The sequence below is a fragment of the Balearica regulorum genome, chromosome 4 (genome assembly GCF_011004875.1).
Source record: "Balearica regulorum gibbericeps isolate bBalReg1 chromosome 4, bBalReg1.pri, whole genome shotgun sequence".
NCBI classification, from domain to species: domain Eukaryota; kingdom Metazoa; phylum Chordata; class Aves; order Gruiformes; family Gruidae; genus Balearica; species Balearica regulorum.
Window position 1 is genome coordinate 23052871 of NC_046187.1, and position 20322 is coordinate 23073192.

General features: G+C 41.5%; 1 protein-coding gene across 1 annotated transcript in view; it reads right to left on the reverse strand.

Moving 5' to 3' along the window:
- Positions 1-20322, reverse strand: part of LOC104635120 (transmembrane protease serine 11E-like) — a 42793-nt gene that overhangs the window by 6566 nt on the left and 15905 nt on the right. The window contains exons 4-6 of the mRNA XM_075750717.1: positions 13893-13960; positions 10757-10920; positions 227-265 (exon numbers count right to left, since the gene is read on the reverse strand). Coding sequence (XP_075606832.1) covers positions 227-265; positions 10757-10920; positions 13893-13960 — 271 coding nt within the window. The remainder of the gene's footprint in view (positions 1-226; positions 266-10756; positions 10921-13892; positions 13961-20322) is intronic.

Sequence of the window (20322 nt, forward strand, 5' to 3'; positions counted from 1 at the left end):
TTTTCACCCCATCACCACTATTTTCAAGCCAGTTTTCCTAAGTATCCCAGAAGACACTAATAAAAAAGGCTTCCTCGTGACTGAGCAGTATTTCTAAATACACAGCTGATATCTGTGAAGTACAAGGTCACATTCATTAGACAGGAGGATGAGAAAAGTGCTCAGAGACTATTAACGCTAATTAAAACAATCGGAGATTTCATAGGCTTAAAAAGCCCTCACTTACTGTCATTGAAGAGGGCCTCTGCTCTTTTTGCGTCCATATCTGAAACAAAGAAACAGTCAGGGTCAGGCCAGGATGGCACAGACAAGGTTTCTCATCTGCATGGTCATCCCACCCAACAGCTACTTGAGCACTGGGCACTGCAGGAGGTACGGCTGAGGGAGGCTGCTGGAGAAACCGATGTAGCTCTTATGTGGTCTCATTCTTGCGCTGGCTATTGCACTCCTCTCTGCGGTGCTGCTTGCTCTTCTCCAGCCAGCCAATATCCTCTGAGGACCTGGTATAAGGTTCCCCCCATCCTGCTGGACCCTGATTTTTCTGGAGGGGAGTACAGAAAAACCACACCCTGTGTTACTCAAGATACACAATTTTGTTGGGGAGAAATGTTTACAGTGGAAAGCTTTGAAGTTCCTTTTTTGTAAAAAATCAACTGGCTGCATTTTACAGCAGAGCAAGGGCCAGAGGAGATCTGGTACTCACTCTGCACCCTCTTCGAGATCAGAAAGCACTGACTTCACTGCAGCAATGCCAGCTTACAATAGCAGTGGCTCACTCTCCTTTCTCCCATCTTATTGAGCAACAGCATGTCTGCTACACTCTTAATGCTAAAAGAAATAGTTAATAACAATTTATGGCATGGCACAGCAGGTTCTAGCAATACATTTCCCTCCTTTAACATGCACGTTGCACGTTTCTGGACAATACAGTATGCTCATGCTGACAATAACAAGCATTGGCTCAAGGTATAAGTCTATTCCCCTTCTTCCCCTTCTTCACTACTTTTACTAGAGCTACCATTTTAGTTGCCAGCAGTAAAAATAAATTAAAAAAAATTTATAATCACACTTTCAATACAATTTTTAAATTATATAGTGATTCTTGTACAGCATCTACAATTTCACATTTTGTGTCTGGGTAGCCTTTCTCATCAGATCCCTCACTGACTTAATTTCTGTTTTTTCTTTGCAGCTACACAAAATAATATCCTAGTTTTGATCCAAAACCACACCAAGCCAGGAGGAGTCTCTTCTGAATGCAAAGGGCTCTGGCTCATACTTGTCACCTATTGTGTTTGTATCACTTGTGTTTTGCTTGTGGGCTTGACACTCCTCCTGGTATGCAGGGTGAATTGCATGTTTGCAATCCACCATTACTAGACGTGTGCTCATTTATTTCTTAATATGACATCAAGGAGATTATGATAGAAAAAGGAAACAAACAGAACTTCAGTGCATGTACAGCTTGACTGTGGGGAATGTTACAGAGCAAAGGCAGTGCTAGGGCTGCACTATGTGCATGCAGACGCTGCTTTATTTTGTAAGAATGAGAGGTGAGTTATAATTAGACATTTATACAGTAATACAGTCTTACTCACTATGAACAGGAACTGTTCATATAATAAAGATAAGTAAGTTTTATTAGTGGGCAAGCAACAACTTGTGAGGTTGCCTTTTAGTAAAAATGCTCACTTGTCCTTTCTCAATTCCTATGAAAGGAGTAAAATCCTGTATTGGGTTTGCGTGGCAAGGTTTTGTAGCGGGGGCCACAGGGGTGGCTTCTGTGAAAAGCTGCTAGAAGCTTCCCCTGTGTCTGATAGAGCCAATGCCAGCCGGCTCCAAGACAGACCCGCCGCTGGCCAAGGCCAAGCCCATCAAGGATGGTGGTAGTGCTTCTGGGATAGCAGAGTTAAGAAGGGGGGAAAAAACTGCACAAGAGAAATTGCAGCCAGATAGACGAGTGAGGACATGCAAGAGGAATGACTCGGCAGACACCAAGGTCAGTGAAGAAGGAAGGAGAGGAGGTTCTCCAGGTGCCGGAGCAGAGATTCTCCTGCAGCCCATGGAGAAGACAACGGTGAGGCAGGCTGTCCCCCTGCAGCCCACAGAGGTCCATGGTAGAGCAGACATCCACCTGCAGTCCATGGAGGACCCCACGCTGGAGCAGGTGGAGGCACCTGAAGGAGGCTGTGACCCCATGGGAAGCACGTACTGGAGCAAGCTCCTGGCAGGACCTGTGGACCCGTGGAGAGAGGAGCCCACACTGGAGCAGGTTTGCTGGCAGGACTTGCAACCCTGTGGGGGACCCATGCTGGAGCAGTTGGTGAAGAACTGCACCCCGCGGGAGGGACTCACGTTGGAGAAATTGGTGGAGGACTGTCTCCCATAGGAGGGACCCTACGCTGGAGCAGGGGAAGAGTGTGAGGAGTCCTCCCCCTGAGGAGGAAGGAGCACCAGAGACAATGTGTGATGAACTGACCACAACCCCCGTTCCCCGTCCCCCTGTGCTGCTGGGCGGGAGGAGGGAGAGAAAATTGGGAGTGAAGTTGAGCCTGGGAAGAAGGGAGAGGTGGGGGGAAGGTGGTTTTAAGAATTGGCTTTATTTTTCATTATCCTACTCTGATTTGATTAGCAATAAATTAAATTAATTTTTCCCCAGCTCAAGTCTGTTTTGCCTGTGATGGATCTCTCCCTGTCCTTATCTCAACCCACAAGGCTTTCATTATATTTTCTCTCCTCTGTCCAGCTGAGGAGGGGAGTGATAGAGCGGCTTTGGTGTCCAGCCAGGGTCAACCCACTGCAGTCCTTTTTTGGCACCCAAGGTGGGGCATGAGGAATTAAGGATAGTAATTGGGAGAGGTAACGGGCAAAACATGGACTAGACAATGTTAGAGAGTGGAATAATTGTAGGGAATTTTTGGTGGTTGTAATTGTGGTGAAGTGACAAGGGGTGGATTGTGTGTAAATTGTCAACTTTCATTCGGTGTTGTGATGATGTTTTGATTTTGGTGTGGGGAATTCTTTTTTGTTGATGCGAGTGAAGTTTGAAGATTGTGTGATGAATGTGGATTTTAATGACAATTCTTAAATACGTGATTTGCAGAGGTGAGAGGTGGAATGTACAGGTACTTCTGCATTTCAGGAATGTCGGTTGTATTCTGTGGCTTTCCATGGATAGCGTGGTTCATTGTTGCCGAGATGCCTTACATCAAAATGTAATACCAGACAGTAAAAGCTAGGCCAGCAGAGGGATTCAGCAGTGGTGTAAACGTTACTGTTTGGTAACTTACAAAGTGAGGAAAAACAGAAAAAAAAAAAAAGGGTGCTGAGCTATGCTAAGGATTTGGCTACTTCACGTATATATTTACATTGGCAAGAAGTGCTTTGAGAAATCTGGCCCTACTTGTTTGTTTCAACTATGTTTTCCTAGAAATTCATACAACCTTCAGAACTAGCTCATCATTTGGGTCACTCTAATATGTTATAGCTGGGAACTGGTAGGAAAACAACAAATGTAATCAACAATGAAAGAGAACCTTTTGCCTTCAAGTGCAATATTGATAATAATGGTTTTTTTAGCTCCTCTCTGGGTGGAGAGGCATTTACCTCATAATGCCTAATTATAAAGCCTACAGTCAATTATTAACACTAACATTATGTTGCAAAGCTCATCAAGGAGACAAAAGGAGCAACCAGGTTGTTCAAGCGCAGTGCCGGAAGCAATTCAACTGGGATGTTCTCACTGCTCTGAGTTTTGCTGTGAGTCACACAGCTGTTCTGCAAGGCACCTGTCTATATCTCTGTCTGCCTTTTTACGAGGCACCTAGAAAAAAGTACAAACCTCACATGGGCAAAATTTTACCCAATTGCTTCCAGTTGGACCAACTTGTGTATTAATTGGAGAAACAAGTCTCCCACGCACACACTGCAAGTCTGAAATAGAATGTCTGTACAGCTTTGATTTTTAGCATATTTTATAATATCTGGACTATGCAGCTGCTGTACTCTCCAACACACCCACTGCTGAAGGAAAAAGGCCAGTGACGCCTGTCAATAAATTCAATGCCATATTCACGAGGGTAAGGACACTGCTTTGCTTTAGAGATCTGCCAGATACAGTGCCCTGACCATGTATCCCACAGTGGGAGCTGGAACATAACTACTAAAGAAACCACCACAGCAACAGAGAAAACCTCAAAGTAAAGGGAGTTTTTAAGAGGTGAAAGCAGGTCTGTCTAGCAGACAGACCTGGGAACCCATCATGTAGATCAGAACAGGTCAAGTTAAGGGCATAATACTGAGGACTCAAAACCAGGATCCCAAACCCAGAGCACACATATGTGTTTGGAAACCTGAACTGACACTATTTTCAGATAAGCTGAGCCCACAGCAGAACCCACCAAAAGCAGGGAGGACTTTAGGTTACACGATACCACTGAAAATCGGGTTGCTTACTGACTTACCTTATTAGGGGCTTGCCTTTGCTACTAGCTTGACATTTTTGGCCTGGTCAACAGCATAGCTGTTCGCATTGTGCCAGCTAATGTGTTGCAAGCCCTGCCTTGAAGCAATCACTTGTAAGGCACGAGAGACAATTTCGCTGCCCTGCTTCATTTACTAGTTGCCCTAGTTGTTTGCACTACCAAGAAAAAGCATCAATTAGTAACAATTAAAGTGTCATATCTTGTCCCAACCACATACAGCTGCAAAAATAGTTGTTTGTGCCACATTTAGGAAAACAGGGTTCAGGCTTCCACTGTAAACAAGAACAAGTTCAACTTGAACATGCATTGCCTACCTGTAAAATGGAACTTGCTGTTTAATTAAAGCTTGCCTAACTTAAAAGAGAAAACTACTGTTTAAATTAAAATCACAGCAATCTATTGAAAGGTGGCTTAGGGATTCCATCTTTCAGAAGAGGGCTCTGTTCTCCAGTTGGACAACCGATTTTGTTGATACAGTTATTCTGCATATTTAGTAAACCAATACCCTTAAAGCACACTTACATTATCCTAATTTCCTACTAATGAGACTAGTGGCTTGCAGTTACTATTTAAGATCAATATCTTATGAGTAAATAGCTTTTTACTCCTCAGTATATGTGTTTGAGCAAACATGGAAAGAAAAGGGGAGTAAGCAAGAGCAGGAAAGCATCTTTATTTTGGTAATTGTTTATATGCAATAGCCAGTTAAGGCCAGTTAAGGATTTCTAAAGGAGTTCAGTGCTCAAAGCCCATTTAAATGTTTGCAGGTTCATAGTAACTGCAGAGTGAACGTCACCATTTATCTCTGAAGGATTCAGAGATTTCTACAGAAAAATGTGTTCACTTTGCCATGTCTCTAAATAATATCAGTGTCTCTGCATCATAAGAATTAATCTTGCGTTCACTGCCTCATTTCATTTTAGCCACAGAGATCTGTGTTTATATTAAGAGGAAAATAACAGGCAGAACTCTCAGTGACACAAATGGAGCAAACGTTATATTGAAGTAGTTCAAGCAAGGCAAGCAAATACATTATTAGGGGATATTATGCATTTTCAGTGTGGAAAGGGCCAGAGATGGCTGCAAAATTAAAGATGAGAAATCTGTTTTAAAAATCTGATACAGCTTTAACCAATTACATAATTTTTCACAGATGTTGATGCCCACAAGGAACTTGATTTTCTTTAAAGGTTTCCACCTGTGATTTTCTGTATGTCATAACACAACTGCTAGCTTCAAAGACAAACTGTGTATTCCATCCTCTATTATATCAAGTTCCCACATCATGCTTGTGTAAGTTGTTTTTTCCCCCCAAAGAAGGCAAGGTGGAGATTATCTAAAATGGGGTATGAAGGGAGGAGAGGATTGTAAACATTTAAAAATAAAAAAATCAGTAAAAAGTACGTGCTTCAGGACTAATAACACATGCTTGGACACGCATTTGAACCACAGCTTTGTGAAATGCACTAGGGAGCAAAGGAAGCATTTTCCCCACTGACCTTCATTGCAGTTTAATAACAACTTCCTCGAAAAGAGAGAGAATTAAAAAATTCTCAGCTGCATCAGAAACAGGGGGCTCAACTAGGTCAGTGTTATTTAGGGTAACAACAGTGCACGCATGCAAAAAAAGGATCTCTGGCAAGTTTCAGTAGGTCACCAACCTGGGCAGCCAAGAGGAATGTCACAGAGTGCATCCGTCGTGCAGTGCAGACAGACATGGGGATAATAGCTCTACCCTAATACTCTTCAATTACGTTAAAGACCACGAAGGCCCCGAGGTACTGGGGTGAAACGGGAATGAGAGCAGTGAGCAGCAGGTTCAGTCATGTTCCCAAAAACTGTACCTAAAAGGAAATGCGGATGTTTCCTGAAAGATGGCAAAACATGAGCTTTGGGCTCAGTGGGAAAATCATGCTTTTGTATGGTTACGTAGTGCACACAACCTAAAACGTCTCCCCACTAACCTTCTCACTGCTCTCTCAACAGGAATTACCTCCCTAGAGTTATGCATCCTTGTAGAAGTAGCAAAACATGGCTTAGATACAGGTGACGCAACTCTCATTCATTCAACGGGGGAGAGTAACCTGGTAGAGACGAGACAAGCAAAGGCTTTGTACCTCTAATTGTCCCTATCACCCAGCCCTTCCCTCCCTGCTTATGTCCACTGGACCTGTCCTCACATCTATGACTTCTCCCCTGCCATCAACTATCTTAATTCTGCCTGTGAGGACAGGCAGAGGTCCGCACCTCACAGCATACATACAGCAAATCCGTCTGGCTGTTCTGCAGCCTGAGGAGGGATCTGCATGAGGAACTATATCTCGGTTTTGCAGCATGTATCCAAGCTGATGCAGTTTTTAGCATTATTTTTCTTCTTGGCCTACACTCATCTCCCATTTGCAATCAAGGTCCCACTGCAGTAGGGGCAGCCCAAATCACTTGCAACCTCTGCAAGCAGAGCAGAGAAAGGGAAAAACAAGAATTGAGCGAGGAAAATAATTAAATCACCTTATCTGGGTCATCTAAGCAGCCAGGCCAGGGTGATTTTCTGCTTAATTCCTTCATCACAAGCATGTCCTTGCAAAATACTAAATTTAAAATACATTTTAGTCCCTCCCATTTCAGTCAACCTCTCTTGACTGTTGCAAAGACTGAAATGTACCACCTTGTGCCAAACTAATGGTATGAAAAATGTAGGGAATGTCAGATCTCCACTATATTTCCCAATGTACAGATGCATATCTTGTTCCACTCCCCCAAGCTGCTGTTGTGGCTAGTAAAGTACAAAAACCCAGACTGCTACATACATTATTTGAGATGAAACATTCCTCAGTCATCCAGGTCAGACACTCACCTACATGTCTCCCGAAGAAGACTCAATAAAGACGTGAGAATCTGTCTCCTAGGTTCTATATTTTGTATTTGTAAGGAGCTTTAGCAAGGCCCAGATGCCAGATAAACAGACATAATAACAGTTGACTTGTTGATCAAAACCAATTCATGACTCATTGTTCATGGTCAAAACCCTTGGCTGTGCAACAGGTGGGAATACTTCCTACTCACTTTGAACAGTGCCAATGATCTTGCAACCAGTTTCTTTCTGACGTCAGAAGTACATTCCCAAAAATATATTTTGAGACACTTCCAACTTACCTGACAAAAGGAAATAGTCTGGCAAGCTGCTCTACACTTTGCCTAATAGAGATCCAAGCTGTGAGGTGACTATTTCTAACCAAGAAACCCTTGGGGAAAAAACCTCAGCCTTGTAGATATCTTTGGTGCCAGAACTATACAGAGGACAAACTGAAACACCTTCTTTCAGTGCTAGTGGAAGAGCAAGTCCTAACGTGGGTGTTTCCAAGTCACCCGACTGTGATATCTCATTTTGCTGGCCCTTGCACTGCTGTTCAGAGAAGATAGGGCTTAGTTTGCTTGATTCTCCACTGAAAAATATTTGGCCTTCCAGTAGGTTTTGTACACAAGTGCAGAGATCTCTATCACCTCCCATTTTTCATCAAAGCTATAGTGGACATCTGGAGATACCACTGTCCTTGACCAGGGGATTGATCAACTCTAGCTAAATAAGAAAGCAGGGACTTCAGTAATAACATATCTGAAAATACCCTGATAAAAATGTATTTTTGCAGCCCTATGTAAAGAACATCTACTGTTTCGTGATGATACAAAACAGAGACAATATTATTTTGTTCTCCTTTAAGGTTTGCACGTTCGTTATTTTTTCACATCTGTGCAATCAAGCTTCTCCCTCTTTTTGCAAAAACTGAGATAATAAAACATTGTCAGTTTAGATTTTATCTCCCCTTTATTCCCAATCCTCAGGAATGAAGAAGCAAAGCAAGTTCTACCCCTGGGCTGGCAGGCTACTTAGTTTTGTACTGCTGCCCTGAATTGTAGCTGAAGATCCCAAGTGTTGCACCCAATTTGCAGGAATTTGTTGGAGCTGATCACCAGAGCAAATACTTTTGAGTGAAGTGCAAGTTGAGACCTGGTGTTGGACAAGATGATACTAAGCTATATATTATAGCCCCTAAATTAGAATCTTTTGATGAGGTGATTACGATGAACAGACTAATGATTTTTTACAAGCCATTATGAAAATGTTCTGGGATTGCCTCAACATAGAACAAGGATTCCAGTTTGCAAAACCAAAGCTACGATGAAGCATAATTTAGAAAGGTGCTGCAGAGCATGGAAAAAAATCTAGGGCTTCTTGGTTTTCTTTGTTTTAAATACTAATGCTGGAGATTTCAGGAGGGGAGAGAGAAGTGGGAAATACAAAACCTAGATCCCTCTCTGGACTTCCAGGGCCTGTTGAAAACTGTCACTTCTCCCAGGTGTGAGGAAGAAGACAAGCTTTATAAGTTGAGACCTGCATCTCTTCTAAAAGCATAGGAGTGCTCTGTTCTATACTCTTCACTTGAGACAACCTGGTTTTCTTAAAGAGCAGCACCAACAGGAACTTGCCTAAGATTCATAGCACTGCTGAAATCCTATTAGCAAAGAAAGATCCAAATGGAACCTTTTACTGTCATCTCCTAGAAATGGCAAGGTATTGTTTATGTTCCTTTGTGTCACGTGTAACAGTTGCACAACGACCTGTAGTGAGTAGTAGACATATGTAGTCAATGTTTTATGGTTAGGCTGGGAGAGCCAAGAAAAGCAACACAAAGGTTATCGTACAACTTTATCAAAGTAACACAGAGATGCCATCTTTTACTGAGATCAAATATTTAATGAAAACATTGTGATTCAATTATATCAGCTAATTTTTTTTTAACTAGCAACTAGTGCATTACTGTTACAGCCCTGGTTCAAGGTCAACGAAGACAGAGTTTTGAGTCACTTCCCACATTCACCAGACTGAATAAAAGCAGCTAATCAGATAACTTGAGAAGATCACAGTCCTTTTCTAACAAGCATTTTTGTACTCCTTCCAATTTTATCCTTTATGTAAGGCACCAAATTAAACTGAAGCTTCAAAATTCACTAAATCACCACTCAAAACTCTTTGAACCTTTCTAGTTGACGTCTACATGCTTTGCCTATCTGGGAGAAATTACATTTGCACTTTGCTGAACAGGAAGTACTGGCATATAAACAACGCTGCAGAGAAATAGTGATTCTTTGCCCAAAGGGCCATCACCTATCATCTTGAGCCATTCCAATGGGGAAGACTGGTTGGCCCATCAAGAAACAATGGGGGTGTGACAGCTCATATTTGAGTTTCACTGCATTGCCACAATGCAGTGTGCCCAGTTCAAGCACCAAGAGGCAGAACAAGATATTGCTCCTCGTCATTTCTGAGTGGGAGGAAGTCTGGATCCATCCAGCATGGAATCTGGCCCAGGCTTCTTATTCTTTCAACACAGCCATCTAGCCTCTGCAGATCTGTGCTGGTTCAAGTAGTCTAGTGTGGAAAAGCAAGTAACAAGTTCCCACCCATGTGGTGTACTGTCACCCTTGTGCAAGGAGTAAGCAAAAGGTCTGTAAAAACAAATAGAGTAAGTATCTACCCCTTCCTTTCAACTAGGAACTCATTCTTGGAAAGTCTGACACACAGAAAAAGTGCTGACTGTATATAACTGAAGCCCAGTCACAGACAAGGGTCTAAGCCTGCACAAAAATTCCCTAACAGGTCAGAAGTGTAGAAGAGGAGGGAAACCCATCTTTCAATGTCTGTTTGGTAATTCACTGAATCAAAAAGATAGTGTTGTTAGTTTTCATATCCTGCAGATGCAGGTCTGCTTTCAAAGAAGGGGCTAGATCCTCAGCTGAGAAGTCACATAGATAAGAATATTTCCCCGTCCTTTCCTTTTCCCCTGGGGAATTTGCAAGGATTTTGATCCTCCCATCAAATATATTTTTTCAGTGCATTGTCTGTTTCCTCACTGTCATCCACACATAGTTTTTGCGCTTTCAGGCTCCTCAGAGAACCTAGGGAGCATGTTTGTGTTGCTGTGTACTGAAGCACTGTGGTCAGGCTCCTACTCTTTACCCTGATAGTAGTGTAAGGTTGGTACTGCAGTTTGGAGGGAGGCTAAGGCCATACTGTGAGGAAAGCAACTGCCCCTGTTTATCCATATTTAAGACTTACGTGGTGTTCATACATTGCCACTGATTTTGTTCTTACTTAATGAGCAGGAAAGACTGTGATTCAGACTCAGTAATGGCCATCATAAGAAGGGAAAAATCAAGTCTCATCAATCAGCAAGGGGCAAGAACTACCTTTAAGAGAGATGTAACATACTTACTTGAGATGGTAGAAGATTTGACATTTATTCGCAGGGGCCCCGTGTATTTTTTCAGGCCCCTCCGTAAGATCCTTTCAACTCTTTCTCGCAATGCTTCTCTAGAATCCGTGGAGGAGAACCAGAATGTGAGCAAAGCCTCTGCCATCACACCATCAGCATCTGGGCTACAAACCAACGAAACACAGTCTGGTTACCTTTGGCCTGTTTCTGCACTTAGTAGTTTTTATCTTAGCTCCTCTAGCAACAGCAATGTAACATCAAGGATTGGATACATTTTTGAACATTTTGTACATTTTTGAGAGAAGGAATTGCCAAAAGAAATCCAAGTAAATGCTGAATGGTCAAGGCTAGAAGGTGGCATGATGCTTTCTGTGAACAGATGGCCAGACCAATGTTATATTGGAGTCTAAAAAGCAGTCACTGACGAAGTGCTTGGGACACAAGAGCAGGAGGGAATGAACTGATTTGATTGCAATGAGAAGCTGGATACACAGCACTTCAGAAACATCAGGTAGATGGTTAATGGTATTCAGACAGACCTTTCCAGGGGCCTTTAACATCTCACTGAAAAGTACAAGCAGCACCCACACTGGAACAAAATTCCAAAGTTTTGATGTAAGATCAGAGGAAAGAAAAGGAAGATAAATCTTCTAACAGACTGAATTCACCTGGTGGTAGTATTTATTTTTCCTTAAAGCATCAGATACTGCAAGAGACTGAATGCTACACTACAAACACCGAAGTGTCTAATCTGGCATAGTAAATCTTGTTCTGTGCTTGCAGATGGCTTATCTATGGTCATTACACACGGAAGATAAGAGCATGCACCGAGAACCTTCTCTCCTGTGTCTCTTCCTCCTACCTGAGCCAAGAAGCAATGACGCAACCCACAACAGGTGGAATCCCAGTTACTTCATGCAGGGGTCAGGATAAAAGCAGGTTGCTCTGTCTTAAGCATCATTCAGATAGGAAAAGAGAAGATCTTCCAGTTATATCTCACTATCTTGGCAATTTGTAATTTTATAAAGGAAAAATAAGAAAGTTAAAAGTAGAAGGCAAGTAGCTTATACAGAAGTCATGCAACCAGGCTATGATCTTTGAAAGGAACACACACGAAAATGAAACATACAATCCTGCTATCGCCAGTGAAGGGCAAATAAAAGGTCACGTGTTATGAACACACCAAAGCATGCTGAATGTTTCGTAGCTGAGCAGAAAGACATGTTCCTTGCCTCAAGGATCTCATAATTGAGACTGCGTAGCTATACGTGAACTTTCCAACAGGCTGTTTTTTCCCTTTGTGCCATCTTCAGCATGATTGCCACTCCGTTTGTTGTCCAGATATTATCTGATCCAACTGTGGGTGTTGCTCTGCATTTCTGAAGTGTTTCCTCACCTCTCCCCCGACTCCTCTTCCTGTGCCACACTGGAATTACTGTATCAACTCTTGCAAGTACACCACACCTCTCAAAACCTTCAGGTAAGTACAGTCGGCCTTGAATCACTCACTATATAGCAAAGGTCCAGAGACAAAGACACCTAGTCAAGATTTGTTTTGTCTTTCTCAGTGGGCATTATTACTAATGCATTGTTTATACTCATCCAAAATATATGCACAGTACTTTCCAAGCAAATTCACAACAATGACCCTACTTAAAAGAGCTTACAGTCTGAGCACTTAAAGAGGCATAAGGCCTGTATATTTGAAAAAGAAAACAAGCTTTGGTGCATACAACTCTTGCATCCAACACAGCAAACATCACAGCAAATACCTCAGTCTGTCCTTGGGAACAAGTAGTAATGAAAAATATTACTTCTCCCTCTCAGATCCTTAAATCACCTTGTCTACACTTACAACACTCTAGGCAGTATCGAAAAATATTCATAAAGCTATGTTCAAATAATGACTTGTGTAATTTGCCTAACTGGGGGTTAAGCTAAAGTAGAGCAGGAGGCAGGATTTCACAAACTGTAGAAGGAGGAGGAGAAAATACATTCACAAGAATAAGATATTGAGGCTGCTATCATTAGTCTTGCAACTTTAGCATGTGATTATCAAGACATTCAAGATTTACTTGCAAAGTGATGGGCACTGTCACTCAGGAACAAGACCACTGAACAGTGGTCAAAAAAATCAAACCAAACATTAGGTATTATTGGCAAATGAACAGAGAATAAAAGAGAAAAAAACCCACTGCTCAATGATAATCTCAACCACAGGTCTGACCCCTTCATCTCAAAAAGCTGGGACAGCAGAACTGAAAGAGATACGGAGCAGGGTGACAAGGAACAGTTCCTGCAAAGAATGACTGAGAAGGCTGGGACTTGCAACTAGAAAAAGAGTAGAGCTCATGGGGTACAGGAGAGAAAAGGGGTATGATGGGAGTGTCCGATACCACTAATTGCATGGAGAGAAGCGATAGAGATCAACTTTTCATCACCTCGTCCAGCACAAGAACTAGGGACCATTGAATGATCCAAAGAAGGTGGCTCTTCACAAGTAACTCCTTACTGAAGGACTGAGGTGCATGGATTTCAAGAGTCCAGGGGAGAGTGGACAAGCCCTTGGAAAATAACTCCACTGGGGGCTGCTAAACAAACCACAACCTCTTCAGGGAATCCCAAGTGGTAAATAGCTGGAGGTAGGGAGCATACCAAGAAGTAGTTATCACGTATGTCTGTTGTGTTGCTACTGTTCCCTCGGCACCTACTTATGTCAGTTCTTTGAGATGCATCAGTGACAAGTGAGACCTTCTGAACCAGTGCAGCCATGCTTGGGTTTTTCTTGACAAGCCCAGCATAATAGCAATACTAGAAGTAAAATGATATATCTGCATTATAGTGAAGGAAATAGATTTGAAAATATTTTTTATTTTTAGATAACTCAAGTTATATCTGCTTTATTAGCTAAAGCTTGCTCAAGATCTGAACACAAACTTGTCTAGACTGACTGAAGTTTATCTTCTGCATCAAGATCCAAAGGAGGGCAGGGTTCAGAGTAAGATTATGCTTAATTGGGGATTATGCTTTGGCCTTACATAAAATACACTTTACTGAATCAGATCAAATGGCTAACTGGGCTTGGTGTACATTTCATTTTACCTCAGCTGCGTGCGTTTATTATAATCTCACATACCTCACTCTGATTAAGCGTGAACGGATGTATTTTTTCCTTAAAATGGAATTGTAAAATGTCTTGTCGATCTGTTGAAAAAAGAAAAATATAAGATAACAACAAAAAAGGAGGGAAACTGACATATTGCTGGAAGGAGCATTCAGAAAACAGCATTCAGTTACAAGCTCACAGCTTACAGAGCCAAGAAACATAATCCAGCTCAGCCTCTAGATAACATTTGCCACAGACTTTTCCTAACTATTTCCCATTTGGCATAAGGCACATCATAAAAAGTTAACTCATTTTTCTAAATATCCTATGACTACATCAGCATGCCACTACAGTGCTGTCCTGTCCGCTCCCAGGCATAATGAGAGGTATTTATAAACATCCTTGAAACACACTGCTGCAATCTCCCAAAGCACAGCCTCCTAAAAGGCCTACAGAAAAGGATACAGCATGCTGTGCCCTGTACTATGCCTCTCTTGTAGGGGTCCTTTCTGATACAGCACTTATCCTTGGTCCTATAGAAATTTATAGCAAAACTACCAGGGATCTCAAATTATAACCCCCAAACACCCTTGTGATTTGCTGCATGCTAGGGGAATTGTTAAGCAATTCTCGTCTGAAATCAGAAATCTAGGACTCATAAGGAATCAATCCCCAAATGACATCTTTGCTGGTGCCTGCTTAACCGCATCCTGCTTTAGGCTGAACGTTGTCTCAAGATTGCGTGATCAGGCTGAGACAGCACGGTGTGATATAACATGGCATGAAATTCTGCCAGGAATGGCTCAGGATCACTGAAGTATTGAGAAATAGCAAAGTCACTAGTGAGTTATGCAGTTCCTCCTATCAGTAAAAACCAGTAAATCGAACGCATCCTGTAAACATCAAATGCATTACAGGAAGAACTATGTAGAAATGCTTTACAAAATCATGCAAATTGTCTTTTTGGTAGTTTTTAGTCCATAAAGGTTGTCTGATTTAGCCGAGTCTCCAGATTTTCTGTCTTCCAAAGGATAGAAAACAGTAATGGTTCTCAAACTTCTAGGATGTTGAAATCTTTCAGATACAGAAACAAGCATGTAAGCATGAAATCTGGGGGTGATTTCTCCCAAAGAATACAAAGTCCCTCTTTCCAGCCTTGGCTGTCATAAGATGAAGCTTCGTGTCATTACACAGTGATAGTGAAGCAGAATAATTTCAAGATGAAAACTGAACATTTTATTATTTTAAGGTAATTTTAAGTATATATTAGTAAGGAAAAGTTCTTAATGGTCATGTGATCTTTTATCTTGCTGTTACTGGCAGTCATGTGGAATTACTCAAGCATTTGGAACAGACAAAATTCTACGGGAAAAACATATCAACTGCGACAAGCTACTGTATATATGCAGAATGTGCTTTATCCTGTCACTTTACTGATTGCCAGCTGCTACCACTGCATTTTATGAGGCATACAGTTAGAAATAAAGAATAAAGTGTTTTGTTTCCTATAAGTCTTCAGCCTGTTCCACCACCCCTTGGTTATTGGAAGTATTTACCCTCAGACAAAAAGCTATTTTTATTTTATTTTTTTATTTAATGATAACATTTGCTTATCATTTCTGTCACAGCGTTAACTGCTTCACTGATGATTGTGTAAGCAGAAACATGTAGTTAAGCAGCATTGCCAGCTTTGTGGCATGCAATGGCATGTGCTATCTTTGGCTGCACTGCCTCTGAGAACTTTTGAGATCTTTGGGACAGGGACTTCTTTGCAGAGTGCTTTGCAAACAAAAAAGAGTCTTGAGCTGGGCTGAGGTACACCTCCAGCTTCTACATTGCTAAAGAGTAAAGCAAAAGCAGGCTGACTTTAAGCTTGGGACTGAAGAGGGCGAGAATTCACAATCCCTTGCATGGGAGGGTTAAGTCAGTATGACATTCCCAAATCCTTCATCTCCTCCTGACAATTGTGTTTTCAAGCTGTCTGTACTGTCTCATCTCAGAGATTGCAAGTGGGTTTGCTACACTTTCCACCGGCATTTCTGCAGCATCCTCTTGTGTATCTTTGCTACAGCCTAAGCCGCTCATGTGATTGTGTTTTTTGTACTCCCGACATGTTCAGCTTTCTCCTTTCCTCCTCTGGACCACTTCCTAGATGTTCTATACAGTCTGATCAGGAACACCACGTGCTGCAGCAAAGACAGATTTCCAGTGGCATCTGGCAAAACACAATTACACGTTGTGCTTTTTACCCAAGGAATCTAAGGAGTTCAAATGCAACTGAACTATCAGCAACAGACATTGTTTTCAGAAAATTTAATCCAAAAGGGATGTTATTTTTATGGAGAGAACAGTTAGCATATGATTTAAAATTATACCAAAATTACTGGATTTATGTTACTTCCATTCTCTTTCACAATTTCATATCTGAATGAGGAAATGGCCACTTTTCCTCTTACATACTGTCACTAACTTTCCCCTCCGGAAGAGTTGCTTTAGTACTACATCACCAATAGATAAAAAAAAACCTGGAGAGTGGTTTTGTTTCCAGTGATCCATTCAGGGCCTTTAATACCTTCAAACTTGACCTGGTATTTTTTACTGTTACAAACTGCTGTATCTTATCAGGAAAGACATGCTAGCCAAACCTCTGCACTGTGGCCCTATCTCCCACCTGCTGATGAACTCGTTTGACAGATATGAATCTGTCTCAAATCTCCTCTTCCTTCAACAATGATTTTGGTAACCTGAATTATTAACAGTAATCTTTATATTAATACAGATTTTATGTAAGAAGAAAAGATGTAGCAAGATGCCTTCAGATAACTTTCAAAGATTAATGTTCTGTCTCATGTTTTTTTCTGTTTATCTTCTGGTAAAGCCTTTCACACCCGTATCAAAGAGGAAACATTTTTCTCCAGCCTGCTTATAGCTTTCTTTTCAGCTTGAGTCACAGCCCTGGAAGCAAAAGCAACTAAAACTTCGTCCTGTAACTAGGTTAGACCTGGTCCTGCCTGGAAGAAGCATCTACACCCATTTTAAGCATTTTGCTTTGATTACATCCAGTCAAAAGTGACACTGTCATGACCAGATCCCTTACATTCACCACTCATTAAGTCTATCTCACTTTTTTTCATGGCTCTTTGTCTAGCAGCTTCTCAATGGTGACAGTAGCTGCTGCAGGCAAGGTCTATAAGCATGCTTAACCAAGTGCCAAGTCCGGCTCCCTTCAAGTGAGTAGCATTTTCCCTGACAGCCTTTATTTTAGCATTTGTCCAAACAAGGTTTTCTTTAAGTTAATGTTTGCTGGCTAATTTAGCTTAATGCCATCTCGTATTTCCTCAAATTTTTTACAAAAAAGAGATTTTTACAAAAAAGAAATTATTACAAAAAAGAAATTTTTACAAATTATCTCTCCATACAGTATAATTTTCTAAGACAAATGGGACTTCACTTCCAAACACTGGTCTATTCCAATACAGTAACTAATAGTGGCAAAGATGCAGTAAGAGGGCAAAACGTTCCCACCTGTAAAAACCCAGCCAGAAAGGAAATTCTTCCTTGTTCCCCACAGCCAGAAATTGCTTTACACCTTGATGAACAAGACTTGTTTTCCTATCCTATCTTGAATAACTCCGGATCTCATAATTATCCTCTTTTTCTTGTGTCGCACCGCAGCCAAACTTCTGAGGCCTGTGAGCAACCTACTAAAATCTTCATGATTTTGGAGTCACCCAATATGCCCTGCCTCCCTAGCACCCAAAAACCCCCAAAGCTCTGGAAGGAGGTCACATGCAACAGGGATCCCACCGCTCCAGTGTAGGACAGGGCTGATATGAGCTGGGCTTGCCCAGATATGTCGCTGGGTCTGGAAGTGACCTGGCGAGGTTGGCTGTGTCAGCCCTTGCCTTCTCCCACCATGCAGTGCTCTGCCACTGCACACAGGGTAGCAGGGTTTTGTCAAAAAGGTTATCTTAAATCTAGTTTGACAGAACTGGAATATTTGCTGAACCCACTGAATTATTTGCGTGTGATGCTCAAAAGCATACAGTAGCTTTGGGAGCACAAATCCTCTTGTTGCTCAATACTATTTCTCTTTTGCCTGCTGCCAGTTTAGTCCTTCAACAGCTATCCTCACACTACATTCTTCCTCTTGCCTCACTAGCTCTTTAGGATGTAAAGCCTATCATTAGTGATTTTTAAAGCTTTTTGAGCACAAATATTAATTGGAACATACCACCCGGTTCAGTGACTCTGCCCAGCTGTTGTAGCAATCATATAATATCAATTACTACTAATCAGTTGTGTTAATTCTATACCTAGCACCCAACTTGCTGGCGAATTTGCATCCAATTTACAGCTTAACCTGCTGAGACCCCCAGAGCTGACCATAATGCAAATCCAGTAGCAGCTCCCTTGAGAACCTGACATACCTCCTGCCCAGGTTTCAGCTGAGAGGGCAGTTGGGAACCCTATCAGAAAGTAGGAGGAGAGAGGGCAGGAGGAGAAAGACAGATGGGGACAGCAAAAGCTGAACCTGGCATTGTCCCAAACCAGGATGTGGACATCACACTCCCCTTAGAAACAGATACACCAATTACTCACAGCAGGGACAGCCCTACAGCCACAGTGCTTGCCTGAGGCAAAGAAAATGGACCTGAAGGAGAGCAGTATAATGATCCACAGGCCTCCAGCAAACCAGAAGATCAGAAACTTTCCCTTCAGAAACCACACATACACAAAGACAGTATGTGCCATGGTGGGCAAGAGCAGTGTGATCCCATACATCTGCAAATGGTATCACAAACTCTTCACAGAGTTTAAACTAAAGTGGACTGCTAAAGCTGGGAGGTAAGTAATCACTATCTGACTTTGCACTAAAACAAGGAGCTCACCTGGGTGGTTCTTGGAGGCGTCAGCTGCAAAAGAGAAATAACTGACCTTGTACAGTAGTTCCTAAAAAGACTGGTCTTTCAGATAAAAGAGATTAAGAGGACTAATACATGGGTTAACGTCAGGATTTAAAGTACTATGCTTATACCTAATGCAACTAATTTCAAAGGCACGTAATGACATGAGAGTTTCATTATAGCTATGTAATAGTGACAACTGGAATTAAGGTCACCTCAGTATTCCCATTCCTAGTCCCTGCTTTCAATTGTCCATAATTAGCTTCCTAAAACTTTCACACTGCCATTGAAATTTTGTCCTCTTAGGGAGGAGATTTTCCAACTTTCGGAGAGAAAATCAAGTTTGGAGAGAAAACCATCTGGGCCAATATCCAGAGAAGGGCTTTTGTGTATTTCTTGGGGGTTTTTTTCCCCAAAAGTATGCTTTTCCCAGGAAAATTAATCTGCACCCTCTGTTTTTTTTCAAGCAATACTTAGAGGGAGGAGCTGAAATACAGGAGCGAATAGCTTTTAGGAAGAGAATACTTTTATGAAATCTAAGGAAGTTCAGTAGTGATGTACTCAGGTTACAAGTGCCCAAATACCATCAACCACACAAGTTCAGTACTGAATTTGGATTCTCCCTTTTGACAACACCTTGTTCTAAACAACCACTCTCCTGACGGGTCAGATTTTGATCTCAGTGACACCAGTTCACATCTTGAATCACTTCATTGATTTAATTGCCTGTAAACAATGCAGTAATTCTGGATCATGGGTCTATAATTAAGATAAGATTCTACCCTTAATCACACATACTATCGATAACTGCCCTTTATTTCATTTTGAATTCCTTGTTCCAGCTCAGGTTCACACACATTTTTCTTGTGCACATTTTATAGCTTTTCTTGCCACATACTGGATCTGAATTAGAGTTACTTATTTTGAGGGTGGGAGGTGTCTTCTTATGATTTTTCTGGCTTTGTACATGCTTATTAGACCTTCTGCCTTGACGAACCAAGAGAAAAATGAAAAAGAAAAATCAGCTTGTATGCCTATTACTTGAGAAAATTACATTGTATTAGTAAGTCAAAGAATCAATGAAGTTGAAGGATTGTTGAATTTAAGTTACAGAAAAAGTTGGATATTAGGCACATTGTTTATAACTAACCATTTCATCCTGGAAATTAATGCTATTTAAGTAGACCACACTGATGGTTTGAGATCTTACAGGTGAGGAAAAACACTAAGCTACAGCTTGATGCACTACACTGCATCAGCTCATGCTAGCATTTTAAAGTACTTTGTACTTTCCTCAATATTTTTTGAGTTTCCTGTGCTACTGTGACCTGTGGAAATAGGAAATACTGGAAACAAAAGTTAAAGCAAGAAAGCATCCCAGTTTTTAAATCAATGCAGTATATGCCTATGCCAGTTGTCTTTCTCTTCTTTTGATTTCAACAGGAATTTCTGGAAAAAGCATCAAAAGTGAGATGCAAGTGCTTTCTGTGAGTTATTTCCTCTCTCAGTGTACAGCATTTCACCTATATCTTTAAGGCCACACCTGTATATAT